Source organism: Notolepis coatsorum, assembly GCF_963971535.1.
Source record: "Notolepis coatsorum genome assembly, chromosome: 3".
NCBI classification, from domain to species: Eukaryota; Metazoa; Chordata; class Actinopteri; order Aulopiformes; family Paralepididae; genus Notolepis; species Notolepis coatsorum.
Window position 1 is genome coordinate 36,107,190 of NC_140167.1, and position 18,102 is coordinate 36,125,291.

The following is an 18,102-nucleotide window of genomic DNA, read 5'->3' on the forward strand; positions in this document are numbered from 1 at the left end:
CCTCCATTCTCAACTGTTAGGATTTCCCTGCCAGCTGGAATTACACTTGAAGCGTGTCTACAGCACCTCCTCTGGGTGTGACTGCCCATTACTTACTGCTTGGGGGAACCAACATGCATACACTGAGGTGCAAATGAGGCAGAAAATGTCAAGATATCAAGAGTTGAATGTTATCATATTTCCCTGCATGTGCAGTGCGGGTACCCTTCTCCAGACCAAGGTGTAATTGCTATAATGCTCTGTCGTGTTCGGTCATGTTCGGGCACACGGTACACAAGCAGGCCTGTCTTGAGGCAAGAGTGTTATAGAAGTTTAATGTAAAAGACACACACACACACACACACACACACACACACACACACACACACACACACACACACACACACACACACACACACACACACACACACACACACACACACACACACACACACACACACACACACACACACACACACACACACACACACACAAAGCACACTCTAGGCAAGAGTTAAACATAGGAAGAATTAATCATCCTGCCTACACTATATTTCACAGCAAAAGACTAATTACAAATGTTCACCTCATTGTTGAACAATTAGGGCAAGTAGATTTAGTGCAACCGGGCCTGGTGGAGTTATAGTTATTTTTATGATACGTAGGTTAGCATGAGAGTGAGTAATTACTGAACCCACAAAGGTCAATGAGTGTAACAGAAGGGTTGCTTATCTTTTTAATTTTCTTTACACAGCTCTATCGAGTTAAATAAGAGATTTAATGACTTCTAATCTGAGCCTAAAGAAAGGCCAAAATGTATGCCAAGCCTTTAAGTGCAAGCCATTAAAACTACTCTGCAAAAATAAGCTGCTGCCATGCAGAGGATTAACTATTCATAGGAATTACAGAAAACACCTCTCAGAGAAACAGAATACTGTACAGCAGAGAGGAAGCCATAAAACCTACAGTCTGTGTGGTCTGGTGCCATCACAAAACACTGACAGAGAGAGGGAAAAAAATCTCTGCAGAAGAGGAGGGGAAGAGGAAGACTGGGGAGGAGAGGGGGGGGGGGCTACCCACGACAAACCTTCAGGGGGAGAAAGACGAAGAGGGTGGCGGAGCCGAGAGAGGAGCTCCCCGCTCTGTGCCAATTTGCCACATTCTTCTATTTATAAGCATCAATTACCACAAAAAAAGTGTCTGCCTGTTAAGCATCAACAGAAAGCACTCCCCCGTGGAGCATCTGATAATGAGACCTCACACAGAGCCTGGGCTCAACGTGGCTCATCGCTGCTTAGACCAGCCAGCCAGTTCCAGCTCTAACCCCCACACCACCACCACCACCACCACCACCCCCACCCCAGCCTACCGGCTAGAGAGGCAGGCTGCAGGCTGGAGGAGGAAGGTGCACAGTACGCGGGCTAGCAGACCCACAGGCTCCAACCGCTCAGCTGGATGAATGAGCCGCTCCGTGCCGTCAATCAGCATGGGGTCAAAGCCAGGTTTACGCTGCCGACACAGAAACATCTGAGACCTCACAGCGAGTGAGACTACTGTGGAGAGAGGCTTCCTCATCTGAAGCAACACAGGGAAGGGGGGGGGGGGGGGGGGGTTCGACTACATAGCGAGCTAAACACACTTTCTATTTTTATTCTGACTCAATTTATTTATGACTTCCCCTTCTGGGTGACATGAGCCGCCGGCTTAGCGGGGCGACCGGGGGCTTTGAAAGGAGACGAGAGAGAGGTTGAAACTCACGTGCTGAGTCAGCAGGTCGATGTGGCCAGAGCTGGCGTAGTGGCGGGCGGCCTGCTTGTCGCCCAGCTTCTGCAGAGCCGAGATGATGGCCTGCTGGTTGGACTGGGCCTGGGCGGACAGGAAGTTCAGCTCTTTGAGGACTCCCACCGACTGTGATGTCACCGCGCCGGAGATGCTGCTTCTCTTCATCACTGAAGAGGAAACCACATGAAAAGAAGGTGAGAGATTGTAGAGGGGGGTAATAAAAACAAATGGGGGGGATCTGGGGTATTGTTGAGTGAGAAACATCAAACGGCGTGTAGAATCGGGTAATGCACTTACCTTGCCCCGCGGAGGTGGATCTAGAGAACTTCTGGCTGTAGATGTGCTTGGCACTGGGCACAGAGGAGGCTCCCGTAGGGCTGGAGACGGAGGAGGTGGACGACTGGATCCTCCTCAGGAACTGGGGCGGCTGCGGGACAGGCACTGTGTTTGGGCCGACACGAGCGGCCACCCAGCGCCTAGGCAGCTGGGCGACCACAGAGGAGGAGGAGGGGGAGGAAGAGGGGTAGGGTGGGGCTTTGGGAGGGGGCTCCGGTTGGGGAGGGAGGCAGAAGTGAGATTTGGCCATGGATTGCGCGTAGGACGGGGGCTGGGAGGGCGGCGGCGGCGGGGGACAGTGGAGAGGCAGGGACTCGGGCGGAGGCGGGCAGCGCTGCAGGTGAACGTGGACACAGTCTAAGGTGGCGGGGAAGGTGGAGGAGTGCGGAGAGGCCTTGATGTCTGGCTGGGTTCTGCTGTGTTGAACCGCAGTCAGCATGTAGATGGAGGGCTGGTCCCCGCTGGCCTTGGAGTCCTGGTCTGTGGAGAGCGAGGAGGTGCTGGAACCCTCTTTGGCCACAAGCAGAGCTGTTTAGAGGAGAAGAATAAGCCAGAGCTCCTTTATCGCCAGTCAGCCATTCCATGGCTCTGACACACATTTATTTTCCCCAGATGAGGGCCTAATCATCCGAGGCTGACCTCTTCTTGACTCTTTATGACTCAATCTTTTTTCTTTTCCCCCCCTCCCTCCTCTAAGGCTTTACAAATCAAAACATCCAAATTCAACCTTTACTGAGCTCAGAAAATGGTTAAAAGACACCAGTGGGGTAACGTGTCAAAAATACAGAAGACGGGAATCCAAACTGTGACCTCTTTTTCAACTCACTCTTAGGGTTTTCACAGGGTTCGAATGCCTCTCCCGAGGCACTTTTCTCACAGCTCTCTGTCTTGACACTCCTGACTTTTGTTCCCAGGAAGACGCTGGCTGATTTGTTTTTGCGTGTGTAGAATGTCAGGACTTCCTCCAGATCATTTTCACTGTGTAAAAGAAAGAAAAGAAAGAAGAATATGCTATGAGACAGCGGCATGTGTGTAAAGCAGATTGAGGTCACCGTTAAAAGGCAGTAGCATATGTGGAGTTGCGCGGAGCCAACCCGTTGAAACAATAGCGGGGGTGCGTGCCAACAAGCTAACCTTGCTCCGCTGATGTACTCCTGAAAGACACCGGGGTTGACGCAGCGCTCCTCCTCCTCTCTCCTGCTCTCCTGCTTCTCCGCCATATGTTCCGTCTCCTGTCGGGATAAGAAGAAAAAAAAGACACCAATGTTACTCCCTCGTCTATGGAGGAGATAGCGGGAGTATCTCTCCGTGTTAGTCATCTTTACACAAACATTTTCTATTTGATAGAATTATAAAATGACACTAGATAACGTCAGGCCGGTGAACGCCCGCCAGTCAGTCGGCGCGCGTTGAGGAATGAGACCCGTGTCCCTGTCGTCGTCAAGGGGCACCTTGTTGTAGCAGCGGATGAACTCTCCCAGTTGGTGGGACAGGATGCGTCTGCGGTCCTGGAGGGGAAGCTGGCAACTTGGCAGAACCATCTTCAGGTCATGTTGAAGGTTGCTGGCGGCTCTCTTCAGGAAGCGAATCACCAACTCCTGGACATGACAAATATACAGAGAGAGAGAGAGTCACTGCCACGGAATCATCGATACGTCACGCCGGAGTCACGGCTGCTAAGCTTGTATGCCGGCCTTTCACTGTTGGATGACGCGTGAAGCAGACCTTTCCATTCAGGTGACCGGGGACTGACACATACGTGTGTTGCGGCGTGTTCACGTTTATTTTCCCCAAACGTTTGAGGCTGATGCCAATGACGATGATGACGATGGTGATGATGTTGTTTGCTATTCCGACGCGACAGAGGAGACGTTTTTACGATCGGGAAGCCTGCGTTTTCCTGTTGGACCACCTTGTGCACATCCAACACCGGAGACGCGGTCCGGGGTGAGTAACATCGCACGGAAAATCAGACGCAGATAAAAACAATGAAACGAGAAGGAAAACAACGCTCCAGGGTTTCCTACCCGTACAACTGGGGGGTTAGTGTTAGTGTTAGTGGAGACGGCCCTCGTCGACGTACCATATGGTCGCTGTCGTTGTCCAGCCAGGCCGTGGCCGTGGTGTTGGTCCTGCTCTCGGCCAGGAGTCTCAGCTGGACCCGCTGCAGGTAGGAGGAGAAGGCCATCCGGGCCTGCAGCTTACTGGAGAACAGAACAACAACAACAACAACAACAACAACAACAACAGAGGAGGACTTTAGGAGAAGTGAATGACATGAGGGGGCAGAGCGAGAGAGATAACATCATCATGGATGAGGGGGCATTACTGTAAACGGAAAAGATACATTTGGGAGTTTCATACACACACACATAGAATCTTTATTCATGTCCACATCAATACAATGTCTAAAGGACACAAATATTATCAGTGCAATTTGACATTGTGAGTGATTGTTTTACATTCGTGCCCAAATTGGCAATGGCAACCAAAGCTACACGCACACATAGGCAGCTCCAGGCCCGACAGGTGGATTGGCGTCGGGTCACGGGGAGTCCATTGTTGTTGGTAGATTCTCCCACTTTGGAGCGCTCGTTTGTAGGCCACTTTGACCGCAGAGAGCAGACACATAGTCCAGAATAATCTCCACAGTAACATATTGCACATTACTACGTTAACGGCTGCAGTTACGCCGGGTGTTTGCTCAGATGTTAAGAGCGATGCGCTCCAGCAGCTGCGACCTGCCGCCTGCCGCCATCACACACACACACACACACACACACACACACACACACACACACACACACGCACCCACGCTCGATTATCTTCCCTCTGTGTCATTCCCTGACAGCTCATAATAAATAATCTCAGCCAGGACTCCGGCCAATTCCCTTGGAACTGACAGTAAAGGTTGTTTTGGCTTTTTCTTCTCTTTTTTTTGGGGTTGGAATCTCTAATACATGTGTTAGAGCAGAGGAGCACGAGCGAGCGGTGACAGACATTGTGTTCGCTGTCTTGAGAAAACAAAAACAGGTATGGATCGGTTTCAGCCAAAAGGTTGTTGGAGCGCAGTGTGACTTGTCCTCCGCCGGTGTCGAGTGATGAATTGTTTTCGTGGCCCGAGTCACAACCTGAACAGGGTACTGTCAGCCGGCTGGCAGCAGGAAAATGTTGTGGAAAAAAGTTGTCAAACACAAACAATGATATACTGTACTATAATTGCCCGGCACCGCTCATACGCCTGGCAAGGAGGGCGAGGAATTTCTACAAACTCAGACTTGTTATTGTAATTCCTACTCGAATTACAATTTCAGGCCCACTTTGAAAATCAATAGGAGACTAGGGTCTTTGTTACACTTTCGACAGATGTACGGATATTCATTAATAGTTAAGGTGAGATATTGCGTAACAACGGATAGCGGGGAGCCTTTAAAATCCCTCCTGGATTGAAACGGAGACAGTGCGACTCCTGCAATTAGAAGGCCAATCAATAGGTGCCTCTCCACTAGTGGTCTCTGCGTGCACTTGGAGGCTGACACGTAGGGTTGGCTGTGGCTCCGGGCCCTTCGTCTTCCACATTGTGAACTAGGTAGACATGGAGGAGTCACGCTCTCGAAGGGCTGATCAAAACATGCCGAGCTATGAAAAGGGGGCCAGCTTTTCTTCTCGGCTCTCTTGGCCGGTGCCTCTGTACACCTCATATTTCTCCCGCTGAAAGAGGGAGGGAGGGAGGGGTGGAAGGGAGCTTCTGACAACGAGAGAGTTCAGGAGACAACGCGTCGTCTAACCTGACTGTGACAACGCAACGTTGTGAAAAGTGAAAATGCAACGTTCCTGTTTTTCCCTCATGTAACCGCAGCCTGAGTGAAGCGGGGAGTGAGGAGGGAGGAGGGCTGCCAACAGGAGCAGCAGGCCGGGGTGCAGACTGACCTGAGGTCCCAGCCCTCCTGGAGGATGTGGAGCAGGTTGACTTTGGGCTAGGCATTGTGCTTGGCAATCTCCGAGGAGGACAGGGCCTCATTGTGGAGGCGCTCCAGTGGGGTGGCCCGGGCCCCGGCTTCTGTCTGCGGCGCTGCCGGAGCCCTGTTCTAATGCTATAAACATTAGCTAAATAGCTAACCAATTAAATACAATGGTATCCTGAGGTAACGTTAAATACAGACAACTTTTGATTACCAATGATAGCTAGCAAGCTAACTAAATAGCTTTGTTTGTCTGGAATATCATACTAGTTGACATACCCAACTAACGTTAATGCCATTCAGAATTTATTAACATAGCTACACACAGTAACGTTAATACAATTACATGCATCATTGTTTACAATGAACGGGTGGGGATAGTCAAAAGGACTGGACACGGACAAGTTAAACATCAATCAATTAATTTAATACAACAGGTAGTTCGTGCCTACGACCACACCATATTATATACGGCTTTGACACGCTCTCTCTCTCCTGCCGATTAAAATCAGCAGCTCTTCCTCCTCATCGATTGCCTGTAGCTGCATTTGCGTTAGCTCAAAAGCACAGAACCGGACGACACAAGTTGTTCCGCTAGAAAACAACGATAACACTTCCGGTTGGGGGGTTTCAAAATAAAAGAGCGACGTCTAAAACACCGGAAAATACTTTTATTTTGTACATTTTGTGGCAGCGTTTCAGCATTTTCAGTGTTCTCATTTTGGACGCACATATTAGCACCGACTCCCAGTCGACATTTGAGGGTATATTGCTTGTTTTGTACTCCAATGTAACGTCTAGCAGCAGTATCACCTCGTTGTTGGTCCAAGTAAATTGATCTTTTGTATTTTTTGCCATAGCTAGAAATCTTGTTGTCGATTACTTCTTGTTGTTCTGAACAGAGACTTGCGGATTTGTGTGTGCGCTCTGTATTTTCTAACCCCCGAGCTCGCGCTTTTGTGCACTCGACGAAATACCTCCCGCGCATGCTCAGTGTTGAATTCAGTGATGAGATCCGTTTGCCGTCTGACCACGCCAGCTTCTGACAACGAGAGAGTTCAGGAGACAACGCATCGTCTAACCTGACTTTGATAACGCAACGTTGTGAAAAGTGAAAATGCAACGTTCCTGTTTTTCCCTCATGTAACCGCAGCCTGAGTGAAGCGGGGAGTGAGGAGGGAGGAGGGCTGCCAAAGGAGCAGCAGGCCGGGGTGCAGACTGACCTGAGGTCCCAGCCCTGCTGGAGGATGTGGAGCAGGTTGACTTTGGGCTTGGCGTTGTGCTTGGCAATCTCCGAGGAGGACAGGGCCTCATTGTGGAGGCGCTCCAGTGGGGTGGCCCGGGCCCCCGCTTCTGTCTGCGGCGCAGCCGGAGCCCTGTGTGAGAATGGCTCCACAGCCGGCTTCTCCTCCTCCATTTCCTCCTGCACGCGCTCCTCTCCCTCCCTGATGTCCTCATTGCTGTTCTGAGCAGGGGAGGCCTTGCAGCCCTGGCCTGAAGTACACAGCACCGCAGAGAGACACAAATGTCAGGTTCATCACTGCCTTTTATTGGATCAAACGCAGACACTCATATACGCGCAAACTCAGGAGAGGGTTGTTACTGTTGCTGTAATGAACTTTGACATATTTGGCCACACTTATCCTGCCACGGGGGAGATCTTTACTGAAACCAAAGGAGTACAATTGACTGTCCTTGGTCTGAGATCATAATTTGCTGCAAAGTTTTCCTGAGCTGAGCCAGAGCCTTACCCGACTTTTTCCTCCCCGCGGCAGAGCGCCGAGCCAGGTGGCGCTGTCTCTTCTTCCGCGCCTCTAGAGACAAGAGCCTCCTCTCGTACTGGATCACGTGACAGGCATGGAACACTTCCACCTGCAGCTGCACATTAGCATTCAGGTTCCTGGGAGACGAGAGGCAGAGCCGGTCAACCGGAATGGCCCTCGGTACTGGTTAGGAAGACTTTTCTCACTAATAAGATACTCTCAGATTTCAAAACATAGAAAACACTGGGCTGCTAGTAACCCGATTAGACTGGGTTTTGAGTGAAGGCGAGTAAATGTGACTTACATGCTACCCCTCGGCAATATCATACGCAAATTTGGCATAAACTTTCATTTTACGCTGATGACACCCAATTATATATACCTATTAAGCCAAATGATTCCTCCCAATTACAAAATCTTGAGGCTTGCCTGCTTGTCAAAAAGAGAATGTCGCAAAACGTTCTACTCCTTAATGCAGATAAAACTGAGATGTTAATTGTTGGCCCCCCAAACCACAGAGGCCTGTTTCAGGACATCTCCCTCAACTTTGATACTTGTCATGTATCCCAGAGCTCCACCATAAAAAAACCTCTGAGTCATTTTTGATTCCTCCCTCTCATTTAATGCACATATAAAAAATGTCACCAAAATTGCCTTCTTCCATCTTCGTAATATCACAAAAATTCACCCCATTTTAACTCTGGCTGATGCTGAAACCCTAATTCATGCTTTTGTCTCATCACGTCTAGACTACTGTAATGCACTCTTTTCAGGCCTACCTAATTCAAGCATCAAAAATCTTCAACTCGTGCAAAATGTGGCTGCACGGATACTAACTAAAACTAGAAAACACCAGTTTTGTCCACCCTACACTGGCTTCCTATTCAAGCCCGATCTGATTTTAAAGTGCTACTCCTCACCTACAAAATTTTAAATGGGCTTGCACCGCTCTATCTATCCGATCTCATCTCTCTCGATACTCGCCCGCTCGTGCTCTGCGCTCACAAAATGCGGGGCTTCTATCGATTCCTAGGGTTAAAAAGAAATCCGCCGGCCACAGAGCCTTTGTCTACCGCGCTCCCTACCTGTGGAACAAATTACCTGCCGTCGTCAGGGGCGCCTGCTCTGTTGAAGCTTTTAAATCCCTGCTTAAGACCCATCTTTTCTCTATCTCCTTCAACCTACCCTGATCTCACCTGGTCGGGGACTGACCCTTAGATTAATCTGTCTAGTTTAGTTAGGATGTCTATTTGCTCCCTTGTCTGCTTTTCTGCAGACATAGGAGAACCTTTTAACCTCTGTCTCTGTCTCAACCGGTCCCATGGAACAGCTTCATACCGTCTTCTGTCTGGCCTGCAGTGCTGAACCCTCTGAGTGACGTCTCCTGCCCCCACGGGGCATACGGCCCTGAGCTATTGTCTTGTATCTCATCCTGTATCCATAGTTACGCTTGCAGTAGTTCTATCTATTACTCTATTTCACAATTTTCTTATATACTATGATTCTACTGTCACCATGTATGCATATGCTCACTACATGTATTTATTGCTCCATCTCCGCCCACTACAAACATGGGAACTCTCTAACCCTCTCCTATTGCTAGGTTTTAGTGAGTTTTTCCTTACCTTCGCGTGGGGTATGTCTGGGAGTGTTGCATTTATTTATTTTGCATTTATTTGAATTTTTTTTGACCTTATGGTGTTCTTGTTTTGTTCTTGACTTATTGTGATGTTTCTTCTTGACTTGTTTAAAGAAGAAGTGTACGGCCCATGGGGACATTAACGTGTGTTGTCGGGCCTTACAAATTTGATTTGATTTGATGTGATAATAAATGTGACAATAAATGTGATAATAAATGTGACATGTGATAATAAATTACATGTGACAGACAGACAAACACACAAAACCAGTCTCCTTATAGTTATTAGCATTAGTGGTAATAGGAAGCATAGGAAGGGTGATAGGAACTATAGGAAGGATGTCAGGAAGCATAGAAAGCATGTTAGGAAGCATAGGACGGATGTTAGGAAGCATAGAAAGCATGTTAGGAAGCATAGGACGGATGTTAGGAAGCATAGGACGGATGTTAGGAAGCATAGGACAGATGTTAGGAAACATAGGAAGGATGCTAGGAAACATAGAAAGCATGTTAGGAAGCATAGGACGGATGTTAGGAAGCATAGGAAGGATGTTAGGAAGCATATAAAGCATATTAGGAAGCATAGAAAGCATGTTAGGAAGCATAGTAAGGATGTTAGGAAGCATATGAAGGATGTTAGGAAGCTTAGGAAGAGTGATACGAAGCATAATGAGGATTATAGGAAGCATGTTAGGAAGCATAGAAAGGATGTTAGGAAGCATAGGAAGGGTGTTAGGAAGCATAGGAAGGGTGATAGGAAGCATAGGAAGGAAGTTAGAAAGCATAGGAAGGAAGTTAGGAAGCATAATGAGGTTTATAGGGAGCAGAGAAAGGATGTCAGGAAGCATAGGAAGGGTGTTAGAAAACATAGGAAGCATAAGAACGGTGACAGGAAGCATAGGAAGGTTGTTAGGATGCATAGGAAGGGTGATAGGAAGCATGTTAGGAAGCATAGGAAGGGTGATAGGAAGCATAAGAACGGTGACATGAAGCATAGAGAGGTTGTTGAGAAGCATAGGAAGGGTGATAGGAAGCATGATAGGAAGCATAGGGAGGTTGTTAGAAAGCATAGGAAGGGTGATGGGAAGCACAGGAACGGTGATAGAAAGCATGTTAGGAAGCATAGGAAGGGAGATAGGAAGCATAAGGTGGTTGTTAGGAAACATAGGAAGGGTGATAGGAAGCATAGGAAGGGTGATATAAACAGGTTCCAAGCATGAGGGGGCAGGGCTTATTTCAATGGACAATGATGGGGATTAATTCAGCATAGGTATAGCACCGGCAATAGGTTCACTATGGCATGTCCATGTTGTAAACAGGGGCCAGAGAGCTGATTCCCTGAGGCTCTGAGCAGAAATCTGTGTAGCATTGCCCTCTCGTGTTCAAAATATGTAACATTGTACTGAATATATATTTGAATGGACAATGATGTAAATTAATTCAAGTAAAATACTTGTCGTTGACCAATTTGAAAAATAGTCCAGGAGTTGCATCCCTGGCCTGCTGACAACCTGTGTGCCAAGTTTCATCCACCACAGCCATAGATACACAGACACACAGACACACAGACACACAGACAGACAGACAGACAGACAGACAGACAGACAGACAGACAGACAGACAGACAGACAGACAGACAGACAGACAGACAGACAGACAGACAGACAGACAGACAGACAGACAGACAGACAGACAGACAGACAGGCAACCAAACGCATAATGATGTGGTACTATATAAAAAGATTTTCCCCTAGCCTCTTAATTAACTCTCAACTACAAACCACACTGCCACATAGACACAGAGAGCTACTGGAAAACGTACTGTAACTCTTGTCATATTATCAAACACATCTTATTAGCTATTCCTCTCACCTATCCAACCGAAGACAGTTAGAAGAAAGTTAGAATCCAACCAATTCCACAAACTGATGGAGAGGCAGTTCCACCCCCTGATCCCAACCACAATGGAAATGCTTACCTCCCATGGAAAAGTCTGTTGGCCAACATGGAGTTCATGGATGTCTTCGACTCCAGATACACACTGGGAGGAAGAAAGACACAGATAATAACCAAATTGCAATAATCATAAGTGCAGCGCGGGGCCGACGGGGACCTCCACGGTCTCGTTTGTGGTAAACGTGTTAAAGCCGGGCTACTGTGACACAGCCATTCTGAAAGCAGCCACTGTTTAAATGCCCTAATCATTTCCCAAACCACTCAATAACATACTAAATCCTCACTACTAACAGGCCCATAAAGCGAATCAAGCTGCAAGTCCTGCATATACTGTAGGAATATGGACGGTAAGCACAAAAAATGGATTTCCTCTTAAAACGGGGGCTTTCATGCCGCTTAAACTTGAAGTCATCATGGGACATGAGCCATGGTCGGAAAAAATATATACAGAGCGGCAAAGTCTATAAATACCTTCCGACAAGTAACGTACAGTAACCATGTGGCATACGGCTCTGCTCTGGTGGGTACAGTAGTAACAGTCTAGAAGAGGAGGTGGTGGTGGTGGTGGTGGTGGTGGTAGGGTTTGGCATCAGTCACTGCTTGTGCACTTTTAGTCTAAATATCCTGAGTTCAAATGAATTCAGAAGAAAGCTTCAATAATGGCGGCATTTTGAATTATGGGACTCGTGCGAGTTTAGCTGGTGGTCTACATGGGAACTAATATAGAAATGAAAGTTCACATGTTTATCTCTTGTTCCCAAGAGATAAAGAGTATAATAGAACTGATAGGGCATACAGACCCTCATCTGCACCTTTAATTACACTGTTTACTTGCTCATATTCTTATAGTCATTCAGAGTTATTTATATTGTTTACACTGCTTATTTTTATCTTTACTATAATTGTATTACCTATATTTATGTCTTCTACTATTACCATGCCCATACCTGTACCTCCCCTCCCCCATGCTGCTATGACGCCTGAATTTCCCCAAGGGGATCAATAAAGGAATATCTTATCTTATCTTAAGAAGAGACTGACTCTTAATGGGGGCAAGCGTGCAGAGTTGACTTTCTAAACTGTTCCATTTTAGTTTTCGTTTGGCACCTCAGGATGTTTTGTATTGGGTTATAAAAACCTTTCCAAACTAGAACTAAATGTTATTGTAAATACTTTGAGCAAGTTTGTAGGCTATGTCTGGTTTGTCTATATTTCTAACGATCACAGTTTTGCGTTTTACCGGACGTAAAACATGCTCGACAGACACGATTATAGTTTTGAGTTAAAACGACCCCCCCCCCCCCTTGATGATTTTGTGAAGGTACATGTGTACATGGTATATACCTTTGATTTGGGAGTATTTGGGGTTTCAGGGGATCAACCAGAACAGTTTGGGATTATTGCATATAACACGTTTTATCTCGCGTTCTATGGAAAAAGACTGGATTATCTTGGAAATGCGGGATGGTTAGCGTGTAATAAACTACAAACTACAGTGTGTAGAAACAAACTATTTTTGTTCAAATGAGCCACACCATTGTCTCCACAGCTATAATACAGAACACACAGACAGCTCTGCAAACATAGTGAAACACTGCGGAAATGACATTTTAAGCTGGCCTGAAGCGGCAGAGATGGGGACAGCGTATGGCGCTGATTGAGTTAAGGGGAAGGGATGATTAGGTGGCCTTGATGTCAGAGACCTGATTGGGAATTTGGCCAGGAACGTCGGGAACCCCCTACTCTTTGCGATAAGCGCCCTGGGTTCTCTAACGACGGAATTCAGTCAGGACCTCGGTTTAGCGTCTCATCCGAAGGACGGCACTCGCAGCTGTACAGTGTCCCTATCACTGTAACAGGGGCATTGTTACTGACTAGTCCAGAGGACAGAGTGCCCCCTGCTGGACAACAATACCACTTTCCGACAACAGCCTTCACCGGGGCTCGAACCGGTGATATTCCGATCATGAGTCTGGAGCTCTACTCTGTAGCCACGCTGCCGTTCCAATCCACTAAAGCCTTTCAGTGCAAGGAACATGCAAACATTATGTGATTATTATGCGCTTAATGTCTTCTCCAGAGTCAGATAAGAAGATGGATAACAATTTCCTCTCTGCACGTTCAGTAAAAAAGCTATCTGGCTGCAAGATAGCCTAGCACAAATTAATGGAAGCGGATATGGAGTGGCTTGCCTAGGCGTTGGCCGAAAACACCTCTCCCAGAGTTTTAAGCTAGGCTAGCAGATCCGTATCCACTTCCATTAATTTGTGCTAAGCAAGGCTACCTTGCAGCTGAATAGCCTGAACACATTTCCCATAATATTGCCGTTTTCCTTTAACACATTGAGTGCCACGCCCCTTCCGGGAAGTGACCACTTCCGTGCTGTCCATTAACCCCATGTAAACGTAGTTGTACTTTGTAGACTTAAACCTATATTTTATAGTATAGCTATGGGTCTAATAACGCCGTCGAGTCTCATTGAGCTGCTTCTGGTCAACGTGCAAAAAACAGATTCTTTTTTCAACCGTACATTTCCGCTTTATACCGTTTTGGATATGAACATAGTCCGGCCGCTTCTGAGCAATTCCAGGGAAAAGACACGAAAACAGCGTTTTTGTGTAATTCAATAAACATGTTGTCATTTTTTGCTGATTATCGGATCTTCCTGAAATCAACGCTAGATCATCACTATTATCCTTTGTCGTGCACACATGCAATGTGATTTAGATCGGCGCTTCCCCCCCCCCCCCCTCCTGCAACCCAACGGAAAACAGCCAAACAGCTATAACACAGATAGCTTCAATCGCAGTAGAAATAAATATCAGATCAACGCAAGCTTTCATATATGGTGTCCTTACCTGGTCTCTGAAGTAATGAAAAAAAAAATTCCAATAATCTCATCGCCATTCCAGTTATCCACAGCGATTGTGCCTCCGACGTTGTTGGACATTGCTCTTCAACGGGCGGGCGGGGTTAGTAGTCCAAAGCATCCCTACAAGTGTGTGTTTTGCCGGAGTGTTTAGGACCCGCCCCCATGCCGCAGCTCGGTAGAGAAAAGAAACCAACCCGTTTCTAACGGGGTGCATTACTGGCCAAAGGCGTTAGAGGGCGGTATAATACCGCCTGCCAGCTCAGACACACTCAACAGTATGCACAAGGTGCCCCGCTGAATTATGAATGGCAATAGATAATCAAATAAATACCGTGACAGAAACGTAGATCTAAGTTTCCGGCACTCAACCGTCGGGCGACAGAAACGTAGATCTACGTGAACGGCAGTCAATGTGTTAACAAATGCGGTGCCGTCGCCTCCTCCCGCTCACCTGTAGAGCTCCCAGGTCTCTGCGGTGGGGAAGATTCGGATGAAGCCTCCTCGTCTCTCATGCTCCTCTTTAATCCTCCTCAGCACTTTCCTCTAACATTAGGGGGGGGGGGGGGGGGGGGGACATTATTTCAGACACTTGTTTTATTAAAAGAGTCACTGCACGCACTCGGCTTGCCTTAGTGCAACAGGACTACAGAGTGTATTAGAAGACTCCCATAGGTTCATCTGTAACAGTCAAGAGACTTAAGTGACACTAAGCTAAGTACCTCATCATTAGTCAGGCCCAGAGTGCTGTCTCCCTGGCTCGCTTTGCCTCCCAGCTTGTCCTGAGGCCGTTCTGTTTCTGGGTTATTGGCTGACAGGAGCCTCTGGCGCTACAGAGAGAGAAGGAAGAAAGATCATAATGATAATGATACATGATAACACACCCACTGATACCACCCATGTATTTGTCCTGCGTTCCAACCACACAATCCCTGCCAACTGTGCAAAGACACGGGTGTTTCATTATGGGAATGAATGAGGTGTTTCTGCAGGGTGTCGGATGATTCTTAGGTATAACATTACATCTAGCCAGGTAATCACCTCTTCCTGATAAGACTTAACCAACACAACTGAAAAACACCCTTCAGATACAAAACGGATCTATCCTTCCGTTATATAAATGGAGCATTTCTCTTTACATTTATTTATAGATTTAAATATATATTTCTTCTGTTTTTCTTTCTTTTTTGAAATCACTGGCATTCCTGACTGCCTCCCCCCACTGCGTGCATCGCCAGGGCCTGATTGACGACTTTGGCACACTGGTTTGAGGCCGGGCCAGACAGCGGGGCATAACCCCAATGGGATCACATACAGAATTTGTCATCTAAATAGCGGCGGAGGGATTACATTTGATTTGTCTGACCAAGGCTGTGGGGATACGATGGCAGCCAAAAAGACTGACAAGGCCCTAATCCCCCTCGAAATAATCTGAACTGTTCCTCTTAATCACGGTACAGAGGCAGAGGACAGGTTCTCCACAGGCCCCCAGAGGGTTCTTCTTTATGGCATCCGTGACAGTGCTGGTTTAGTGCGCTGGGCGTCTTCACCGCTACACCCAGAGACGCTGCTAAGAGCCGAGCCCCTGCACACAGAGAAGTTTCAGAGGGAGTCTGAATTAAGTGCTGCACTGCAGTATTAAAAGCATGGGCTTTGGCCGAGGCCACTTCGCTAATGTAATGGGAATTCTATTAAAACCAGCATTTAGGAATCGATACAAGCAAGCTGTCTGCCACTAAGATAAATAGCAAAAAACCATATAAAATCAAATAAGCAGCGAAAAAAATAAATAAAAAAACAAGAAGTGAAAGTGGTCTAGACATAAGTCTAGACATCTGGAGACACAGCGGAAGCTCTCACCCGTAACGCAACGGAGGTCATTGAGAGGCAAATGAAAAGAGGGAAGAGCAACATTAATATGGATTAGTCTGAAGAGGCTGGCTGTGCAAAGGAAAAGGGAGCTAAGGGGCGACAGGTGAGGGTGAAGACGGTGAGTTGAGGTGAACACCAGCATAATAATTGGCCTATCTCAAACCCGCCCTCTTTTCTTTATCCTCCAATCACAACTGTTGCCTTTCCTCTGGCAAAAAGCAGTTGCAATTAGAGGATCAAGAAAGGAGGGCGGGATTTGAGATAGGTCAATGCCGTACAATGTAACACGCGTGCTGCGATTTCCACTGTAAGGCGTTTTGTGTGCTAGCGCTAGCAAAGCGCTATAGAAATCATTCGTCCATTTACATCGCAACACTTTTCGGGATGTACACACAATGGAGGATAACAGGACTTGTCTTTTCCTCAAACTTGTCTTGTGTCCTCCCTCCCCCCAAACCCCCAGTTTTATTGTCCCCCCCTCCCCTCTCATGTGTATAAATAAGGCCCCTTCCTGTGAATTGCTCTCTTCTCTTCGGGTGACAAAGCTGGTCACTTGGGTGAGGGCCATTCAAGCCATATTCTCTAACTTTGTATTTGATACTTTCATTCTGAGTTAATAAATTGTATTAACCGGATCTCCATTGACTGAGTAAGTTATTATGTAATCAACAATTGGCGTTACAACCTTTTCGTTCCTGTGCTGTGTACGTCCATCTGAGCAGAGAAAGGGTGATTTTAGTTAGTGTGGTTGACCTATTGGAATATATTACTGTATTCCCAGGTGCCAGGTGAATGTGTACGGTGTGCTGTTAAATTGCGATTATGACTGGATGATAAGTATAGTGTGCATATATTTTATCTGTTTTGTGTCCGTTATGGGGTATCGCGCATGTAATGATTATCCCGGTCCTACGAGGAAGGGTAGGGTTTCTAGGTTGGCGTGTACTTTCCTTGTTAGTTGGGACTAACTAAAAGTGCAGGATTTATTTCTAGGTTGGTGCGTATTTCCTTGTTAGGGGTGGGTAACTAAAAGTGTGAGAATTATTCTTGGAGGCGACATCCGTATTAGGTATTGTACTTTTTCCTCCACAGCTAGGCGGGAAGATCGGGGACCGAGAGTCGGGGAATAGTGGAAGGCTTTACAAGTGTCATTATTATTAATTCAGGTTCCAGGCCTGGCTGTGCTAAGGCGGTAATAGTGTATGGTCGAAAGCCTTGTCAGGTGTGACTGACTAAAGTATTGTCAGTGGTTCAATAACAGATCAATATATGTAGATTATTCTTTTACGTTGTTTCTTATATGTCATCCGTCTGTTTTGTGTCGTCTATGAGCCTTGTATGTGTACATTGTTAAGGCTTGTTTGTTTGTTTGTGTTGGCAACGTTCGTTGTTAGACGGGAGTACGATACTTCCGGGGTTGCGGGAGGCGTGTATCCGGTCACTAGGGGAGTGCGAGGGCTTGCAGGGTAAGCGTGACATCACAGGGTGTGCGCCGTGCGACTTCATGGAGGGTAAATATGGTTCTCTGGGAGGATGTGGTATGAATGGGCCATGGGTTTGGCCAGTTACAGGGTGTTTTGGCAATGTAAGGTTCTTAGCATGCAACGGCCCACATGTGGGCCCTCTTGAGGACGATTTGCCCACCGGCGACCTCTAGCGGCTCGGGTGTGCATATTTTTTAATACAATATATACATATCGAATTAAGGCCCTATTTGTTGCCTGTCGATAGCCGTTTCAGGCGATAAAATTCGTTCAGCGGTTCTCAAGTTACATGCCGATATGTGAGGCGTGCACCGAAGTAGACGGCAGACTTTTTATTTTTTCAAATACCACTCCTGACTCTCGAGCCTCTACCTCAATCAATCATTTGGCAATCTCGAAAATTATTGGACAGGGTTGTAACCAATGAGTAGGGCTTTCCAATGGTACCCCATATGGGAAT

The 18,102-nt window shown here is 47.0% G+C and overlaps 1 protein-coding gene across 1 annotated transcript in view; it reads right to left on the reverse strand.

Annotated features, from left to right (window-relative positions):
* Positions 1-18,102, reverse strand: part of ttll5 (tubulin tyrosine ligase-like family, member 5) — a 129,413-nt gene that overhangs the window by 59,698 nt on the left and 51,613 nt on the right. The window contains exons 16-26 of the mRNA XM_084310603.1: positions 15,009-15,116; positions 14,741-14,832; positions 11,440-11,502; positions 7,811-7,959; positions 7,283-7,553; positions 4,181-4,301; positions 3,549-3,695; positions 3,232-3,329; positions 2,924-3,075; positions 2,059-2,625; positions 1,738-1,928 (exon numbers count right to left, since the gene is read on the reverse strand). Of these exons, the coding sequence (XP_084166729.1) occupies positions 1,738-1,928; positions 2,059-2,625; positions 2,924-3,075; positions 3,232-3,329; positions 3,549-3,695; positions 4,181-4,301; positions 7,283-7,553; positions 7,811-7,959; positions 11,440-11,502; positions 14,741-14,832; positions 15,009-15,116 (1,959 nt within the window). The remainder of the gene's footprint in view (positions 1-1,737; positions 1,929-2,058; positions 2,626-2,923; positions 3,076-3,231; positions 3,330-3,548; positions 3,696-4,180; positions 4,302-7,282; positions 7,554-7,810; positions 7,960-11,439; positions 11,503-14,740; positions 14,833-15,008; positions 15,117-18,102) is intronic.